Source organism: Rhincodon typus, chromosome 14, assembly GCF_021869965.1.
Source record: "Rhincodon typus isolate 14 chromosome 14, sRhiTyp1.1, whole genome shotgun sequence".
NCBI classification, from domain to species: domain Eukaryota; kingdom Metazoa; phylum Chordata; class Chondrichthyes; order Orectolobiformes; family Rhincodontidae; genus Rhincodon; species Rhincodon typus.
The window spans coordinates 66,810,440-66,829,461 of record NC_063345.1 but is presented as its reverse complement, the minus strand read 5'-3'; the positions used below and the strand labels follow the sequence as shown (position 1 = coordinate 66,829,461).

The following is a 19,022-nucleotide window of genomic DNA, read 5'->3' as shown; positions in this document are numbered from 1 at the left end:
CCCGCTCTGTGTCTGTCTGTCCGTCCGCTGGGCGCTGCCTCTTCACTGGGGTTATCTCTGCTCCGATGGCCGAGGTTCGGAGGTTCACCAAGCGGCTCAGTAAGCCGGGCACAGCCGCCGAGCTGCGCCAGAGCGCTTCCGAGGCTGTTCGCAACTCGCTGTTGGCGGTGAGTGTCCGAGAAAGAGGGCGAGCCCCTTCAGAACCGGCCCGGGAACTGCTCTCTACCTCTGTCTGTGTCCCCTCCACTGCTTGTGCATCTGTCTCTCTCTTTGTGTGTCTGTGATTGTCTATTTCTCTCTCTCCTGTGTGTAACTCTACTCTTCTCCCACTCTGCGTATATCACGCTGTCTGTCCCCCGTTGTATCTATCAATATGCGTTTCTGTCTCTAACTGTGTGGAAGTCCATGTCCCGTTTCCTGCCTGTGCTTCGCGCTCTCTCTCCCCCGTGTATCTGTGTGTAATCTCACTCCTTCAGTGTCTGTTTGTCCCTCTCTCTCTCTGTGTGTCCCTTTGTATGTGTGTATGTGTATCTATGAATGTCTGCGTCCTTTTTTTGTATGTGTGTGTCTTTGTGAGCCAGTGTGTATGGGCTGGAGGGGGGTTGTCGGGGTGGGGGGAGGCACAGTGCATTTTATTTTCTATATGCTGTCATTGGCACAATGTTGTCCAGATTGAATTTTGAAAATGTTTCTTGCATACGCTAAGAATTAACTGTTTTGACATCTGAAAGGATTGTATCCACATGCTCCGTGACTGAGGTAGTTGAGCCCAGGATGAGCAAAGAATTAACTGTATTCTTGACTCTCATTGTTCACCGCACACAACGGGATTTAAAATCTAGCTTTAAATCCATAAATTGTTTGATGAATTGTTCATTGTGGTGTAAGTAATTTGTTTTGGTTCTACTTACAAGAGGTTTCCATAAGCGGGCTGTGATCCTTTTTAATATGAGGGAGGATGGATATGATGGGAGAGTATAGTTATAAATCAACTGTACATTAATGTAATGAGAAACGACTGTACTGCCAGCAGGCTGTGTACTCAGGAGGGCAGATTCTTCAGGAGCTAGAATGAGCCCTGATAGTTCTGTCTTCCTAAAACAATGCAGAGGTGTCACTTTCCTTTCAGGCACGGCTGCTAAAATACTCAAAGCAAGAGTTTGTGTGCTTCTTAGTAAAGTCCCTTCAAATCTTTGAAAGGTTGATCCCCTTGAAAGAAATTCAGCCAGTGCTTTTAAAAAAAAATCAAGTGATGCACTACCTTAATAATTCCATTCATTGTACAAGCTCTGTCCCCTATCCTGGTAACTATCTGAGACCAAATGTTCACAACCTCAGTTTGACACCATGATAAACTTCTAGCGCATATCCACACCATCTCTAGAGCTGTTAATCTCCCTGTCTGTAACATTACTCATCCTCGCCCTGACTGCTGCTGCAACTCTATTTCAGGCCTTTGTTAAGTCCACACCTAACTCTCCTGATGTCCTCCTGGCTGGCCTTCCACATATTACCGTCTGAGCTCACCTAAAATTCATCTGCCCCAGTCCTTACTTTTACCAATTCCGGCTCATCCACCACCTGGGTGCTCGCTAACCAACACTGATTGCCAGTTAAGCAATGTTTTGATTCTAAGATCCTCATCCTGGCTTCCAGGTTGCACTGGGACCTCACTGCTCCCTATCTCTGTCCTCATCACTAGCCCCACGCAACTCTGAGGTATATGTGCTGCTCTCATCCCAGAGTTCCATCACTGCACTGTTGGTGGCCAGGTTTTGGTCGTATTGAGTGTTCCAAAGTGCTGTACAGTCACTGAAGAAATTGAAGTACACTCATATATTGTAACTATAGAAAAATAAAATGACTGTGCATGGCAAGATCCCATTAGTTACTGTGAAATTATGAATGGACACCTCCTTCAGGGATTTTTATTTTGTCGATTGTCCAAGAGATCTTGACTGTTTTTGGACAGTGTGCCGTGGGATCTTTTAAGCACACAAACAGGGCCTCAGTTTAATATCTCATCTCATCTCATCCAAAGATGGCATCTCCAACTGGGGCTAGGGACAGAAAGCATGGGTCCCGGTCCTGCTCCTGACTTGGAACTGTGAGCCCCCTAAAGCCCTGGATGTTGGTATCAGACCCTGATACATCCCCACCAATACCTTCTTGAAGTGGTCTCTGAGGTGGATTTTGAATCAACAAACCAGGTGCAAGTTGTGTTTGCATAGAGCCCAGCCTGATGTTGGGAGGGGTTTGTGAGGCCTAAAAGACGGTATTATAGGTTACAATTCTGGGGGGTGGAAGAATGGCTGAAGGTTCTGATGAAGACAGGAGTGAGGTAGAGTGGGAAAAATTTGTTTGGAGTGAGTTTTGCTGATGATGACAATCTGGGTTGCGAAGTTTAGCTGTGTCTCACTGCAAATACGGACTGACTGGTCATTGCAGTAAGCAGCCATGTTTTTTTTTCTGTATTCATTCATGGATGAGGGCTTCGCTGCCTGGGCAGCATTTATTGCCCATCCCTAATTGCCCAGAGGGCAGTTAAGAGTCAACTACATTGCTATGGGTCTGGAGTCACGTGTAGGCCAGACCAGGTAAGGGTGGCAGTTTCCTTCCCTTAAGGACATTAGTGAACCAAATGGGTTTTTCCAACAATCGACAATGGATTCATGGTCATCATTAGACTTTTAATTCCAGATATTTATTGAATTCAAATTCCACCATCTGCCATGGCAGGATTTGAGCCCAAGACCCCAGAACATTATCTGGGTGTCTGGATTAACAGTCCAGCAATAAGACTACTAGGCCATCTCCTAGGGAGATGGAGTAACTTGGAAAGTAAATTCTTGCAAGAACTGATATAAGGACTTTGGTTGTCCCAATTTTAGGTGGAAGGCAACACCAAGTAGGTAGTAACATAGAGCTGGGCATTGTCACGTGGATGTAGAGAATGAAACTATGCTGACAGATAATGCTCTGAGGTTAAAGAAAAAGTAGGACATATGAATGGAAGCTAAGGGTTTAGTGAGTCCATGCATGTGGAGTCAGGAAGGATAAACTGTTTCTGGAGAAGAGATATAATGGATAAATGGTTGTCTCTTCATTTGCTATAGAATGCTAAGGGACATTCCAAAGTGGTGAAAGGCTGTAGATGATTACTTCCAATAAAAATGACAATGTTTGTCAACAAAATCAGATGGAGCCGCTGATGCTGCAAGTCACCAGTTAGTGGTTAAGCTGTGGACTTGAACCGACTTCAAGGTAACATGCCTGGTACTGAATGGAAGGTTGAAATTGAGCCAGGTCCCTGTAACCTGAGGCAGGGAAGTGATTCACCAACGTCACTGCTAGTTTCTTCTGTTCAAGAGGGCAGTTACTTTATGGGTGCACTGGCTTCACTACAGTTGCAAGATGAAGGGAATATTGTGGCACAGGGTTACAAATCTGACTCTGTACTGTGCCGCACAAAGGAGAGCAAGCCTGAGATGTGAGAAATGTGTTCAACATTTATAGCCTTTGCCCACAGCTTGAAATAATGAACATTGAAACTAGTACCCACCCAAAATAGAATGGAAATGAACGAAACACATTGTGCAATCATGTAGGGGAAAGGATTTCAGAATAGAATGAGTACATTGTGAAAAAGCATGGCATCAGATACAAATAGAGGGGAGGCAATGGCTTAGTGGTATTATTGCTGGACTGTTAATCCAGAGACCCAGATAAATGTTTTGGGAAACTGGGTTCCAATCCTGCTGTGGCAGATGGTGGAGTTTGAACTCAATAAAACTCTGGGAAATTAAGAGTCTAATGATGATCATGTAACCATTGTAGATTTTTTTTTTAAGGGAAGGAAACTTCAGTCCTTATTGGGTCTGGCCTGTACATAACTCCAGACCCACAGCAATATGGTTGACACTTAATTGCCTTGATGAGCAATAAGTGCTGACCCAGCCAGTGATGCCCTCATCTTGTGAATGAATGAAAAAAAACACCTTAAAACAGAGTGACTACTTTCAAGGTAGACTTCTTATTGAGAATAAATATGAGGAATTTAGACTTGTGTTCTGGTACTTAGCTGGTAGTGAAATATTTTGATTGATATATTCCTCAGATATTCCCCAACACCAAAATAGAAATTTTAGCAACTCCTTTGGAAATCTTGATGCACTCCTCCTGGGCTATCTGTACATCCTGACACTTTGCCCGATACCGTCTCCGCATCCTGCATCTACTGATGTGGACCTGGGGTCTCCTATACATCATAACACACATCTGTGGATCTCCTTTAAATCAGGGTAATCTCCTAAGGATCTTCCCAGGCACAAACTGATCCACTCCCAATAACCTCATACCCGGCCTTTCGATATCCTATCTTCATATCACTTGATGCCTTTCTCCCCTCATGTGCTTTCCTAGTTTTATGGGAATTGCATCTGCTTTTTGCCTTAACTGCTTCATGTGGTGACAAGTTTCACATTCTCTCCACTCTGTCTGAGTAAAAGAATTAATCTTAAATTCGCGTTTTGATTTTTTAGTGATTATCTGATGTTCCCAACCCTGGTTCTGCTGGCCTTGCATGTGAAGGTATCTACTCCCTGAAGCTCCTTCATAATTATAAAGAGCTTTGGGACCACATCCCACTCAGAGATTTCCATTTTCTAGAAAAAAGCCTGTTTTGTCTGCTTTGATGGTTATAACACCTCAGTTCTAGTTACATCCTTGAAAATTGTATGTTTCACCTACTCCAATCACCCTAAGCCCTTTTCAATTAATACAGACATCTAGAACTGTACACAGCATTCCCAAACAGCAGTGGATGCAGGATCGGTTGTCAGAGACTCAACGCAGTGAGGGAGAAGCCATCCTGGATATCACTGTTTGAGAGCTCTGGAAGATTCTCTCTCTTTGGCCATCTACACACACTCTCTTTGAAATGAAACTTTGAATTCAGAGCATTATAGGTCTACGCCAGGCAGTAGGCTGTGATTGCCAGATTTAGCTTTTGAAAAAAAACTTGTTATTGTAGGTTTTGGCCTGAAGTAGTGATTGCCAACTTTTTTGTTTAAGCTTGTGACCTTTCAGTGAAAGTAAATAACTTTCTCTTGGCTTCGATTTGAGCTGATGGCTCGTGGCAATGGGTAGTGACCGAGTTGTGCTTGCAGTTAGTTAGGTTAATTAGCCTTCAGTTGTGATCTTAATTTCACAGAAATTGTCTCCATCAGGATTACTTCAAATGGATCTTAAATGTAAAGTGATTGCATAGGAATGTAGGAACAGGAGTAGGCAATTCAGCCCCTCAAGCCTGTTCCACCATTCAGTGAGATCATGGCTGATCTATGGCCTAAATCCATATACCTGCCTTTGGCCCATATCCCTTGATAGCTTTGCTTAACAAAAATATCTATCTTTGATTTAAAATTAACAACTGTTCCTGTATCCACTGCCATTTGTGGAAAAGAGTTCCAAATATCTACCATACTGTGTGTAGAAGTGTTTCCTAATATCTCTCCTGAATGGTCTGGCCCTAATTCTCAGACTATTTCCCAGCACTAGAATAATTTATCTTTATCTACCCTGTCTTTTCCTGTTGATAGCTTGAAGATTTCGATCAGCTTACCCCTTAACCTTCTATATTCTACAGAAAATCGGCCTAATTTGTGTAATCTCTCCTCATAAATCCCTGAAGTCCAGGTATCATTCTTGTAAACCTATGCTTTACTCCTTCCATGGCTAATATATTCTGCTTAAGCCATTGTGCCCAGATCTGCTCACAGGACCTCAAATGGGGTCTAACCAGGGTTTGGTATAATTGCAGCATAACTTCTGCATCCCTGTATTTCACTACACTAGATTTAAAGGCCATCTATTTGACAACATGGAAAATTACCCAGGTATGTCTTGCCCACTGAAGCCAGGACAAATCCATCCTGGCCAATAACCACCCCATCGGTATACTCTCAATCATCAGCAAAGTGATGAAGCAGTCACCAACAGTGATAACCAGTGGCACATACTGATCAAATACCTGCTTTTTGATGCTGTGTTTGGGTTCTGCCAGGATCACTCAGCTCCTGACCTCAATATAGATATGGGCGAAAGAGCTAAATTCCAGAGGTGAGGCAAGGGTGACGACAAAACAGTATGTGACAGAGGGTGGCATGAAGAAGCCCCCTAACAAAATAATTATCAATGGAAACCTGGAGGCAAAATGTCAGCTGGCGGGAGTCATGCCTGGCACATAGGAAGATGGTTATGGTTATGGTTATGGTTATGGTTGTTGGAGGTCAGTTATCTCAGCTCCAGGACATCTTTGCAGGAGTTTCTATGGGTAAGGTCCAAGACCCAACCATCTTCAGTTGCTTCATCAATAACTTTCCCTCCATCATAAGGTCAGATGATTGTGCAATGTTCACCATTTGCAAGTCCTCAGATACTGAAGCAGTCCATGTTCATATGCGGCAAGATCTGGACAATATCCAGACTTGGACTGACTAGGGACAAGTACCATTCTCACCACAGAAGTGCCAGGTAATGACCAATTTGAACAGGAGAGAATCGAAACATTGCCCTTTGACATTCAATGGCATTACAATTCCTGAAACCCCACTATCAACATTCTTGGGGCTATATTCCCCGTACTTACTTTATCTGCTCGTGGATCTCTGCGGTCCACAAGCAACAATGACGTCTGGATTTGGAAGTCAATGGATCACCATACCAATTGGCATGCACAGAACCTCTAAGCGGCTGCGCAGCTTAGAGGGAATGTTGCATGAGGGTTACCATTGACCAGAAACACAACTGGACTTACCATATAACTAGAACAGCTACAAGTGCACATCAAAGGCTAGGAATGTTACAGTGAGTAACTCGCCTCCTGACTCCCCAGAGCCTATCCATCATCTGCAAGGACCAAATGAGGAATGTAATGGAATACTCCCCACTTAGCTGGATAAATGCAGCTCCAACCAGACTTAAGAAGCTCAATGCCATTCAGAACAAACCAGCCCACTTGATTGGCTTTCTGTCCACCACTTTCAGCGGTCACTCCCTCTGCCACCAGTTCACAATGAGTACCATCTACAGGATGCACTGCAACAATTTGCAAATCTTCTTAGACAGTCCCTTCCAAACACACCAACTCTACAAGGACAAGTTCGGCAGATACATGGGAATGTCGTGACCTGCAAGATCTCCTCCAAGCCATTCACTATCCAGACTTGGAAATGTACTGTTCATAGCTGCTGGGTCAAAATCCTGGAACTCCCTTCCTAAATGCATTGTGGATATACATGTACCACATGGACTGCAGTGATTCAAGAAGGCAGCTCATCATCACCTCCAGGGCAATTAGGGATGGGCAACAAACGTTGGCCCAAATTCAGTGAATAAATTAAAGAAAAAAAAAATTAAAAGACCAAGAATGAATAAAAATAACAGATTGTAGTGGATCAGTCCCACTTTCATTGGATATACATGAGAGATGTCAGTCCTTTAATCATTTGTACAGTTGTGTCTGGGAATGTTGTTTCACTGATAGGCCACCCATTATGTAAAGAGTCACTCAGTGCTCCGTCAGACTTTACCAGCTCTCTCCATAATGTCTGACAGAACACTCAAGGAAGCAGAACGTATAATGAGTTTATTAACAATTTAATTTTACTTTTCAATGTGGCTTTTATGTTGTAAGTTCTTATAGTAGTTGATTGCCTTGATGGATGAGCTGAGCATTAGCAGTTGCCAGGACAGCAACAGCTGAATCTGCTACTTAGTCTTTGGAACTGCACTTAATGCTTTGAGTTCCGAGTGGACTGCATAATAGGTATTGACCTCTTTGTAGGCTGTGACTGGGTAAAGCTTGACTGCATGGCCATATCTCCAGTGGGATTAATATGTTCTCTTTCCGCTGAGTCCCACTGAGGATACGTTATATTGATAGAAAGTGCATTTGCTTATTAACAAATTGGCTTCCTTTTGGTAATCCAGCTACCAATTGCAGGATTGAAAGTCTGAATTCTAAGAGAGGGATGATTTTAGACTATGCTTTTAGAAAGATAGAAATCTGATGACTTCATGGTTAGAACAAATTAAAAAGCACTCTGTTACTTTGTTTGAGTTGAAAATTCTAGGAAGCGGTTGATTCTCAGCATTGGTGCCAAGAGTATTGTCATAATTTGGCTTCAAATCATTCTTTCTAGCAGGGCAGTATTATTATGGGTGCCTTGTTTTTAAGGAGAAAAAGAATAGCCATGTTGAACTGTGAACTAATCAGGAGCTCCAGTAATCTTACACTTTAAAACTAATTGAGTCTCAGATTTTCTCATTTGGAAGTGCATACAGAGGGAGCGACCAGAGCAGTGTGTTAATACTTAAGCTCCTGCCATTTGGATTAGCGTTTGAGATCATCAAATTGAGTTTAACCTTGTGTTGCTTGACCTGCATTGGTAAGTACTGTATCATCCTTTTCTCCATTGAGTCTGAAGATTCACCCAACTTCACTGTGAAGGCATGAGCACAACATCTGGCTGATGCCAGTCCTGAGGGAATGCTAACCTATTAGAGATGTTGTCTTTCAGTCAAGATGTTAAACTGAATCTGCCCTCTTAGATTCTTGTAAAAGATACCATGGTGCTACTTTGAAGAAGTTGAGGAGAATGTTCATCATATCCTGACCAATATTTCTCTTTCAATCAACACCACAAAATCAGCTTCTCCGATTATGGTTGTATTTCTGTTTGTTGTAGCTTGCTGCGTATAAATTGGCTGCTGCAATTTCCACATTACAACAGCAGCTACACTTCAGAAAGTGCTTTATTAATCTAACTGATGTATATAAGATGCTAATGGAGATTGACAAAGTAGACATAGAAAGGATGCTTCCTCTTGTCAGGCAATCTAGAATGAGACATCACAGTTTTAGGAAAAGAGATAACGTATTTAAAACAGATGAGGAATTACTCCTCCCAAAGGGTTGTAAATCTGTGATCTTCACTCCTTTGTATAGTTTTTGCTGGGATATTGAGTTAATTTAAGGGGAAGATGGATAGATGTTTGTTTTAATAATGGTTTGAAGAGTTATAGGGTGAGTGCAGGAAAGTGGAATTGAAGCCGAGATGAGATCAGCCATGGTTGTAATGCATGGTGGACCAGGCTCAAAGGGCTGAATTGCCTACTTCTGCTCCTAGTTCTTATGTTCTAAAACACTTTGGAACATCTGAGGTCACGAGAGGCACTATATAAATGTAAGTCTTCCTTTTTCGTTCCTCGTCTGCAACTGTTTTAACCCTGAGCTGTGGTTCAAACCTTATATTCTCTGTGTCTGCCATATTAGTTGTTTCTATAACATTGTGTGACCCTGTCCCTATTTTACCAGAGTGCCACTGAAGCCTACATCCATATTGCCTGGCTCACCTTCAACAATCTCTTTGCTGTTCCAACTCAACTCAAACTCTGCTATTTATATTTGATTATTAAACCTGATATCTTAAGATTAACACAGGAGCGGATGTTTAAAGCTTTTTTTTTTAATAGTATCGCATTTCTGCAACCCCTTCCAGCTCCTCCATGTCTGACCTGCCTGTACAATGCATCTTCCACCCTCCATTGTCAGTGGCAGATTTCAGGGTGACCTCCCTCCTAAAGAGCTGTTCATGTTCAGGCCCCACCCCTTCAGAGGCCTCCTCAAAAGTATTTCAATCAACGCCTTCAATCCTTACTTGCCATCTCCACCCAATTCCCTTATTCCAGTCATGAAGCTTCAGAAATTTTGTTATATTGCCGACATGTGGACAAATTTAATTTCAGCCAGACGGGTGAGAATGTAGATGCAATGGATGCTTGGACTCTGTATTCTACTTGTTATGGACCAGGTCAAACCCCTTCTAGATATTCAGAAGATAGACACTAATGTTTTCTTATTTAAAAGGCAAATGTAAGGTGTTGCGTTCCAGATGCAATTTGATTGGTCAAACTACTAGATTAAAAGCAAAACACACTTTATTCATCCAGTTAAAAGTTAGTTAAAGTACAACAGAAAAAAGGAATTGGAATAAATTAACTCTATTGGAAAACTTAACAATAATAAATACAGTAACTAACCAACTGTTCCAATATACTAACATCCCATAAACACACCCTTAGGGGGAAAAAAACAAATTCAGAAAACAGCATCTCACATGCAACTCCAGTAGCAGACAGAGTACCCCCAGCTTTTGGCTGTAACCGAGAGAGGAACAGAATAGCTTCCACTTCTTCAAGAGCCCAACAGCAACTGCCGAAAGCTAAAACTAAAATCCCTGGTTCAGTGGGTGGGAACTTGACCGCATCCATTCAGGCTGCTTCTATTGTTCCAACATTAAAAGAAACACCCAAGGCTTCACAAATTGTTGATCTTCTCTTAGACTCAGCGTCTGTCCCCCAACCTCTCTCTAAAAGAAACCAGTACAAAACAACATCGTAAATCCACAGTATTGTCACATACTCAATTTTGAATTGAATGAATCAATTTATGAGTCTGTCACAGGTATTTTCAGTTGTACAGCAATCTTCCACCAACTTTCAGCCAGTCTTGCGACTATCTGTCTTGGGGGTTCGATCTCGGGGTAAGGATTTTCAAAGGTGCCATCCCGTGATGTTTAATTTCATATTGGTCCCTCTATTAGATGCTGTATATGGCTGTCTCAGAGATGGCACGTTCAGGGAAATTGGACAGGGAACTCTCCAGAGTGATCTGGTAATACTTGAAGCTTTGCTTCCTCGTTTCACATTTTGGGGGAGAAAAGGCTGTTCAAAAATCCTGCAAACATTAATGGGCATCAATCACATGGTAAAAAAAAAACGAAAGAACTCCGGCTGCTGTAAATCAGGAACAAAAAACAGAAGTTGCTGGAAAAGCCAAGAAGATCTGGCAGCATCTGTGAAGGAAAAAAAATTCAGAATTAATGTTTCAGGTCCAGTGATCCTTCGTCAGTTCTGAGGTTAGGTGGATTAGCTGTGGGAAATGCAGGATGATAGGGCAAAGGAGTGGATCTGGGTGGAACACTTTTCAGAGGGGCAGTGTGGACGGATGGGCCAAATGGCCTGCTTCCACACTAGGGTTCTATGAAGTCTTCACGTGAAGCCTGCTGAGGAGAGGCCATATCAGCTCTGTCCAAATGAAAGATGCCTCCCATCTGGTCTACTCTTGGTGCAGCTATGCGGATATGTTGCTATTGGTAACCTGTTACCACAATCACTTCTTTACTGCTTTGAGTATTTCCTCTTCGAACAATTCTCAGTGACTCTTGGTTTCAGTCCATCGCACTAACCAGATTGTGTGTGTTTTTTTTTGAGGTTTGTTAGTTTTGGGCTTGTTAGACAGGATGCCCAACCTCAGGAAGGGTTCTGTAGAGAAAAGACTACAAACCTCAGCAGTGTGAATGTTTCTGAGAGGAGAATGGTTTTTGACAGTTGTAACAAAAAAAACACTTTTTCTGTAACATCTCCTCAATAATTGAGGGTTTATATCATCTAGTGTGTAATAAAAGCACTGTTTTTTTGCATGCAGATCCTGTAGAGATTCCAGGGTCCAGACCCGAAATGTCAGCTTTCCTGCTCCTCTGATGCTGCCTGGCCTGCTGTGTTCATCCAGCTCTACACCTTGTTATCTCTCATTCATCTTACTATCTCTCTTCAGCCATCACTCTGGACTACGTTCCTCAAGTCACTGTGAGCACACTGAGGATAGGGAGAGTGCACTCTTATGCTCCAGTGACTGAAAGATTCTTGGTGTTCCATCCATTCAGAGGGCGTTTTTTTCTGTCATAAAGAATTCTGACCTGCCTCTTGTTATTGCCCGTTTCATACCTTCTGTAATGAACAGCCATAACAAACGAGAGTGTGTAAGCTGATCACCAGGAATGAAACAAATAGAAACACGGATTTCAGTTCAGCGAAGGGAGAGGGTTCTCTGATCATCCATCGCAAACATACTCCCCAGCCTTGCTTCATGTTCAGATCAGTTCCCTGGCCAGATTTTCCCGATGATGCCACCACATTCCCCTCCACATTCCACATTGCCATATCCCCTGTTCATCTAATTAATTCTTCACTCGTTCTTCAATATCTTAAGCAGAAGAGTTAGATTCAGAGACGTTTATTAGAATTCTTGGGAATTGAGGATACAATGATGATCATAGCAGGAACAAGCTAGCAAAAGAGTTGTTGAATTCTGACCTTCTAACTTATTTTTATTACTATTGATTCACCCTGGCCACATGAGACTGCGCATGTTCCAGAATGTAAACTCAGGCAATTAACTGGTCTTCAGGATTAACAAGAACAACTTGCCAAACATTCACCTTGGCGGAACTCTGAATTGATTCTGCCAGTTGGAGACAGTTCAAGAGAATGAAGGCCCTCTGCAGGGACATTTTGCAGCCAGCCTTTGAGAAGTTACCCATAGCTTCACAGCTCATTGATCAAGATGTTTGCATTGGTCCTCAGTCAGTGATAGCTTACAAGGCTGTGTGAATCAAAATGGTTGGTGGCCTTGGCTGAAAATCATTCTCGGCTAAAACACAGCCTGATTAAAAATCTGCTAATCGAACATTGTAGCAGCAACTCACTTCAAAGCAAAAATTAACACTGTCCAAAACTGCTCCTCTTGCTCTTTATCTCCCTCACTTAGCTAAATTGTTAACCTCCTCAAACTGAAGCACGGAGTGCTCCCTGTTGCACATTAATTGTGAAGAAATTAGATCTTGAGATGGAATCTTAAGGAGGCGTGAGTGATGTGGACTTTAGTGAGATATGTGGCTGACTCAGGTGACAAATACAGTGAGGTCCATCTCAATGTCAATATCATCTCGCTCCATCTTTTATACTTTTCACTGAGAGGTGTGGCAAGATTCTCACCAGGCAAGGGCGAGATGCCAGTTAATATTCAGATTCCAATCTTGCCAAACTTGACAAAAAAGTCGAGACATTGAGAAAACCCAATAAGGAAACCAAAGTGGGTACCTGGCAGATTCACCTAGCCGCTTGCTCTGATCTATTTCTGTATTAAACTGGTATCAACATCTCGGGCATCCATAGGCACTAGCTAGCTGCTAAGAATTGTCATGGCACAGCTCCGAACCATTTAAAGATCGCTTAAGTACTTCAGTGCTGTGTTGCAAGCTGCACTGGCAAAGCTCATTGTAATGCTGCAGCAAGGACATTGTGTTCTCAGGGGCACACACCCAGCTCAAGGACTGTTTCTTTGGGCTCTTTGCTCACTGTCATAGAGCTCACTCAGTCTGAATTTATCTGGATGCTCACAGCACCCCTGCCTTGCTTTTGTGTGCATTGTTCCCTCAGCCAGAGATGCCAGGCTCATATTACCACTGTCTTGCCATACCATTTTGCACAGACATCCGGGAAGCTTGTCGCGATTGTTGGCAGTCTTCGGTCCAGTTGGGACAGAGAGAGAGCCTTTGGTCGGGGGTCCCAGCACAGTAACTCTAGGACAGCCTCCAGTACCAGTCCAGGTCCTGTTCAGGTGGTCAGATTCAGGATACTCTGCTCATGTTGGGAGAAGAACCGAATGGTGGGCTGCACGTCACCTACTTTGCCTCTTTCAGCTGCATTCTGGTGGTCCTCCTCTTGAAATGAGAGGCAGGTATTAAGGGAGGCGAAAGTGGGTGGCACAGCTGTTACTGTTGGCGTAGCTGCTCCAAGTAAGTGAGTGGGCAGTGCAGAGGGTATGCAAGGATAGTGGTATCAGGGATTGGTGTGGGTGAGGGAAGATGTTGCTGATTAATGTGAGAGTGGTAGAGCATGAGCCTTGGTGGGGGTTACAGTAGCAGACAGAGTGTGAGGGATCAGAGAAAAGCTGGTGGAATATACTGAGGGATGGAGAAGACCATTCATCCTCTCCCTACAGTGGTGAGCATCCTTTCAGACAGCAGAGACTGCTTCAGCCTGGGTGCCAATCTTGGACCAGGCTGGCATGGTCTGGTGTCATAGCCTCCAGTCCTCCTTCCAAGGGAATAGGATGCCTCTCCAGCAAGCCAATCTGCAGGACCTCCAGATAATTGCCTGCAGAGTGGGGTGATGGTTTCCCCTTGTCTGCCATGTCCAGGGAGAATATCAGTTACTGTACAAGTCGGCTGTTAACTGACCTTCCTTGTCTGGATGTACAACAGGCTTTTAAAAATGGTGTGGGCACAAGAAATGTTGGTGAAATCTGGGATATCTACTGAATGGAATGTGTTTATGGGAACTGCGAATAACAGGATAGAGATCAGACATTTGATGCCACGGGGTGGGGTAGGTAATCAATGAGGTGGATTTGGTGAGATGGGGCAAGAGAACTGATGAGGACCGTCAGCATCAAACACTCCCAAAACCTGGACTCAGCCAACACAAAAACATAAATTCAGCCCTCAGCGTTTTAGAGCACAGAAGAAGTTGAGACTGTTCTGGCCATTTGAAAGATCTACCCAATTAACAATACTTTCTTTTGACTTCCTCACAGTTAATTTCAGATTAAACATCTGTGAAAGCAGTGTCAATGCTTTGCTTCATGTAAAAATAAAATATTCATGGGGCATTCTGAACAACACTCTTTGCATCAAGCTCTTTATAATTTTGAATGTAAGTCATGAGTGTCAGCACCAGGTGAAACTGGGTTTTGTGAAATCAACATTTTTTTTGTGGAATGGGTGGTTCACTACCCAGCATCCATAGCAGCAGAGAAAGTACTCCATCTCAGGACTGAAATATTCAAGGATAGAGTGGATTCTCTGCCTCAGTGAACACTGGGAAATGAATCTGCCATTCTACTGAATATACAATTATCAAATTGAAATCAATATCTAGTGATAAAAACAGATAGCTGATGCCAGTGTGTCAGATATTTTATTTACATGTTTCATGGAATACACAGTTCCCTTTTCAAAGTTACTGTTGAATCTGTTTCAAACTGTCTATTAGATGGTGCTTTCCAGGTCATAGCAGCAACTGGTTTCTTCACTGTTTCCTCTGATTCTTTTCAACCCATTTCAAATCTGTGTCCTCTGGTTCCTTATCTTCTTACCAATGGGAACAATTTCTGTATGTTTGTGTTATCGCAATTTTAATAATTTCACCACCTGGACTTTCATCCTTATGTTGTCTGGTTTAAGTGAATATCCCAAATTCTCTAGTGGCTCTCCGTACTGAACTCTCTCTCTTCCCTGTTACTACTCTAGGAAATCTCTTCACCCTCTCCAAATGGAAGTTAGCATGCTTCTTTGGTTCTGTGCTGTTTTGAGTTGGCAATTATAGACTCAAATAGCACGAAAACAGACTCTTCGGTCCAACTCGTCCATGCCAGTCAAGTTTCCCAATCTAGATTAGTCCCACTTGCCTGCATTTGGCCCATATCCCCCTAAACCTTTCCTATTCATGTCCTGTCCAAATGTCTTTTAAATGTTGTAACTATACCTGCAACTACCACTTCCTCTAACAGTTCATTCCACATACGAACTACCCTTTGTGTGAAAAGGTTGCCCTTCAGGTTCCTTTTGAAACTTTGTCCACTGAACTTAAAAATATGCCTTCTGCTTTTGAACTCACCCACTCTAGGGAAAAGGGACATGTATCCAAATTAAATTCCATCTGCCACTTCTCAGTCCATTGGTACAATTAATCAAGATCCCTTTGTAATCTTGGATAACCTTCTTCACTGTCCACCGTACCAGCAATTTTGACTCTCTCCTCCTTTCTCCTTGAACAGTTGTCTGAGCTGTGAGTTGTCCCTAGCCAGCAGTGAACCTATGTCCCAGTTGTCTGTATCCTAATCAGTCTTCATTGGTTCTATGGTCACTCATTTCAGTATTAGCCATCTTATCTGTAAATCCCTCCATGGCTTCCATCCCACAGCTCCATCTCCTCTATTTCAACAGCCCCAACTCCCTCCTCCTCCTCCCCCCCCCCCCCCCCCCCCCCCCCCCCCCCATTGTAAACCCCAAATCCTTCGTCCTCTATCTCTATCTGCAATTTTCTCTTCCAGGGTGACCTTTACGACCCTTTCTCCCCCGGCATCCCTGATAACCTCTCTCCATTCTGCGCCACCCACAAGCCTCTCTTCTCAATCTTGCTGTACTCCCAGATAATGACCTTACTAAACCTGACTCTTTTCCAATCTGTGGCATTTACATTATCTTTTGCCTTTGTAAAGTGCATCCCAATTATATTGAAGATCTAAATCTGTGCAGCATGCTTTGTTACATCACATATTTGAAAAATACCTTGGACATTTTTGTGTTTGAATTGAACAGCCAAGTGCTTTCTGCTATAATATCCTAACCCTGATTCCATGACAACCGAGCAAATGTAGCAAGAATACGCCTTTAACAGGAAAAGTAATAGATACAAACGGAATAAATTTCTCACGAGTTGGTTAAGTTTTCTTGGTCTCACTGTGTTGCTCGTGAATGCTTGCAGAAACTGCTGAAGCAAAGAAAGCCATTAAATTTATTCTGTGACCTCAACTTGCCACAAGGCTGCAAGGGAGCCAAAGATCACGTGACATTGCATCACTTCCTGCAATGGGGTAGACTGACTCATTAGCATATCACTCCTTGGATGGAGAATTGCAGATTGTTGAGCAGTGCAGGTCAGCAGGCCACAGGTTTTATTGCACTCATTATATATTAGCTGGTTTCAGGCAGGGACTGGATTGAGATCTCAATCTTTCTGTATGTGTATAGGAAATGTTAGCTTAGTTTTGGGCTGCTGTCATCAGGCCTGTATGGGACTGCTGAACAACATGTCGGTCAGGGTGACCAGGATTGAGTAGGAGTGTGATCTGTGCTCCTTGCTGAGGGCTGCTGAGTGAAGAGTGAGACGGAAGGGTGAAATAATGAGCTTTCAGTCCCTGTGGAAGAGAAAGAAAACGAAGAGAAAATTATAACTTGGCACAGTAATTGCCTGAGCATTGGTGTTTGTTTTGCATTCCTTCAAAGATAAAGATTCTGCATTTCTATAGCGTCTTTCATGACCTCAGGCCATTCAAACTGCCTTCCAGCCAATCAAGTAGTTTTGGAAGTGTTGCATCCTGGTCTTGCAGCAGAGTGCTAGTACACAGCAAGCTCCCACAACCTTCCAAGGAGAAAATTACCAGATTGGCTATTTTTCAACAGTTGATGGAAGGTTAAATGTTGTCCAGAACATCATCTATAAATTACCTCCTCTTCAAAGGGATTCTATGGGATCTTTTTTCACCCACCTGAGATCAGATATGCCCTCAGTTTAGTATTTCATCTTAATGATGGCACCTCCAACTGTGCAGCACTCCCTCAGTACTGCATCAGTGTGTCAGCCTAGATTGTATGGTTAGATCCCTGAAACTTAAACTCCCATCTACTGACTCAGACGTGAGGTAATCATCCACTCAGCCAATTAGAGTTGAATTTTCTCTTTGGGTTCTTGCAATCCCATCTTTCGATATTTAACCAGTTTTTAACATTTTGAATAGATGCCTGTGCTCAGCATATTAGATGTGCTTATGTGGTGTGGTTGTACCAAAGTAAACAGACTTGATGATTGTCAGCACTGTTTTCAGAAGTTTTGCCTCGCAAGGAAATTTGAAGTTGATTAATGAGCACGGTCTAGTGCTAAACATTGAAACTATTTTAAGAAAGTTGTATATAACACGTCTTACCAACAGCATAACATTCAAAATATTAACAGTGTCTAATCCTTAATTAGTTTCTGTTTATTGAAACATAGAGGTGCTGATTAAATGCCTGCTGAAATTTCCGCTGTGCATATTTAGCAGTGAACGAACTATACTTTTGCTGTTCCCAACTTCATTTCAAATGCTTTGTGGTCTTGTTCCTTTCTATTTCAAATTTCCTCCAATCCTTGGATCTCTCTCCATTACCTTTTCTGTACTCCCCATTGCTGTGACTCTGGAATCTTGTACATCTCCTGGCCCCTTTTCTCCACCAGCTCTCTAGGCTTTGAGCTCTAGAATTCCTTCATATTTGCATAAAGAAACATTAACTTGCTTTTTAACTATAAATAAAAACAGAGTGCTGAGAAACTTAGCAGATCTGGCAGTATTTGTGGAGAGAGAGATGGAGTTAACGTTTTTGATTTGATTTATTGTCACATGTACGCAAGTACAGTGAAAAGTTTTTTGCATGCAGTACAGGCAGATCATACCATACAAAGTGCATAATGGTAATAGAACCGAGCCAGGATTGCAATGTTACTGCTGCAAAGAAGGTGCACAAAGAGAGAGATTAACATTAAATTTGAAATTTGAGAGGTCCATTCAGAAGTCTAATAACAGTGGGGAAGAAGCTGTTCTTGAATTTGTTGGTCCATGTGTATGAGCTTTTGTATCTTCTGCCCAATGGAAGAGTTTGGAAGAGTCTACAACCGGGTCTTTGATGTTGATCGCCTTCCTGAGGCAGTGGATGGAAGGTTGGCTTGTGTGATGGACTGGACTGTCTGTAGTTTCTTACAGTCCTGGGAGGAGGAGTTGCTGTACCAAGCTATGATGCATCCAGATGGAATGCTTTCTATGGTGCATCTGTGAAAATTGGTAAGAGTCTTTACAGAGATGCTGAATGTCATTAGCCTTGTTTCATGTCTGTCCTGACACTTCTTTGGAACAGAACTCTAAACAGTAACTGTTTTTCTATCTCCACAGATGCTGTCAGGTATGCTGAGTTTCTCCAGTATATTTTATTGTTATTTCAGATTTCCAGTATCCACAGTATTGTGCTTTTATTAAACATAACACTACAATAAAGAAGGTATGAAAGAGTCTGTCTGACGCTGTACACACACAATTCCCTGTTCCATCTTATTCTGCAATTACCATGAAATGGCTCATTAACTGCTATTAAAGGTGCAATTCACCCTTTATTCCACAGTAAAGATCTCCATTTCCCTCTCAGTTTCTAACTGTGATCCAGTTTACTAACACTCTCACCATTGAGTCAGAAGGTTGTGAGTCAATCCCTACTCCAGATTTTGAGAGCCAACAAGGAAGTAAG

The 19,022-nt window shown here is 42.6% G+C and overlaps 1 protein-coding gene across 1 annotated transcript in view; it reads left to right on the top strand.

The window, feature by feature from the left end:
* The first annotated feature begins 23 nt into the window (after positions 1 to 23).
* dock11 (dedicator of cytokinesis 11) overlaps positions 24 to 19,022 on the top strand; it is a 252,061-nt gene continuing 233,062 nt past the window's right edge. The window contains exon 1 of the mRNA XM_048604955.1: positions 24 to 167. Coding sequence (XP_048460912.1) covers positions 66 to 167 — 102 coding nt within the window. The 5' untranslated portion in view covers positions 24 to 65. The remainder of the gene's footprint in view (positions 168 to 19,022) is intronic.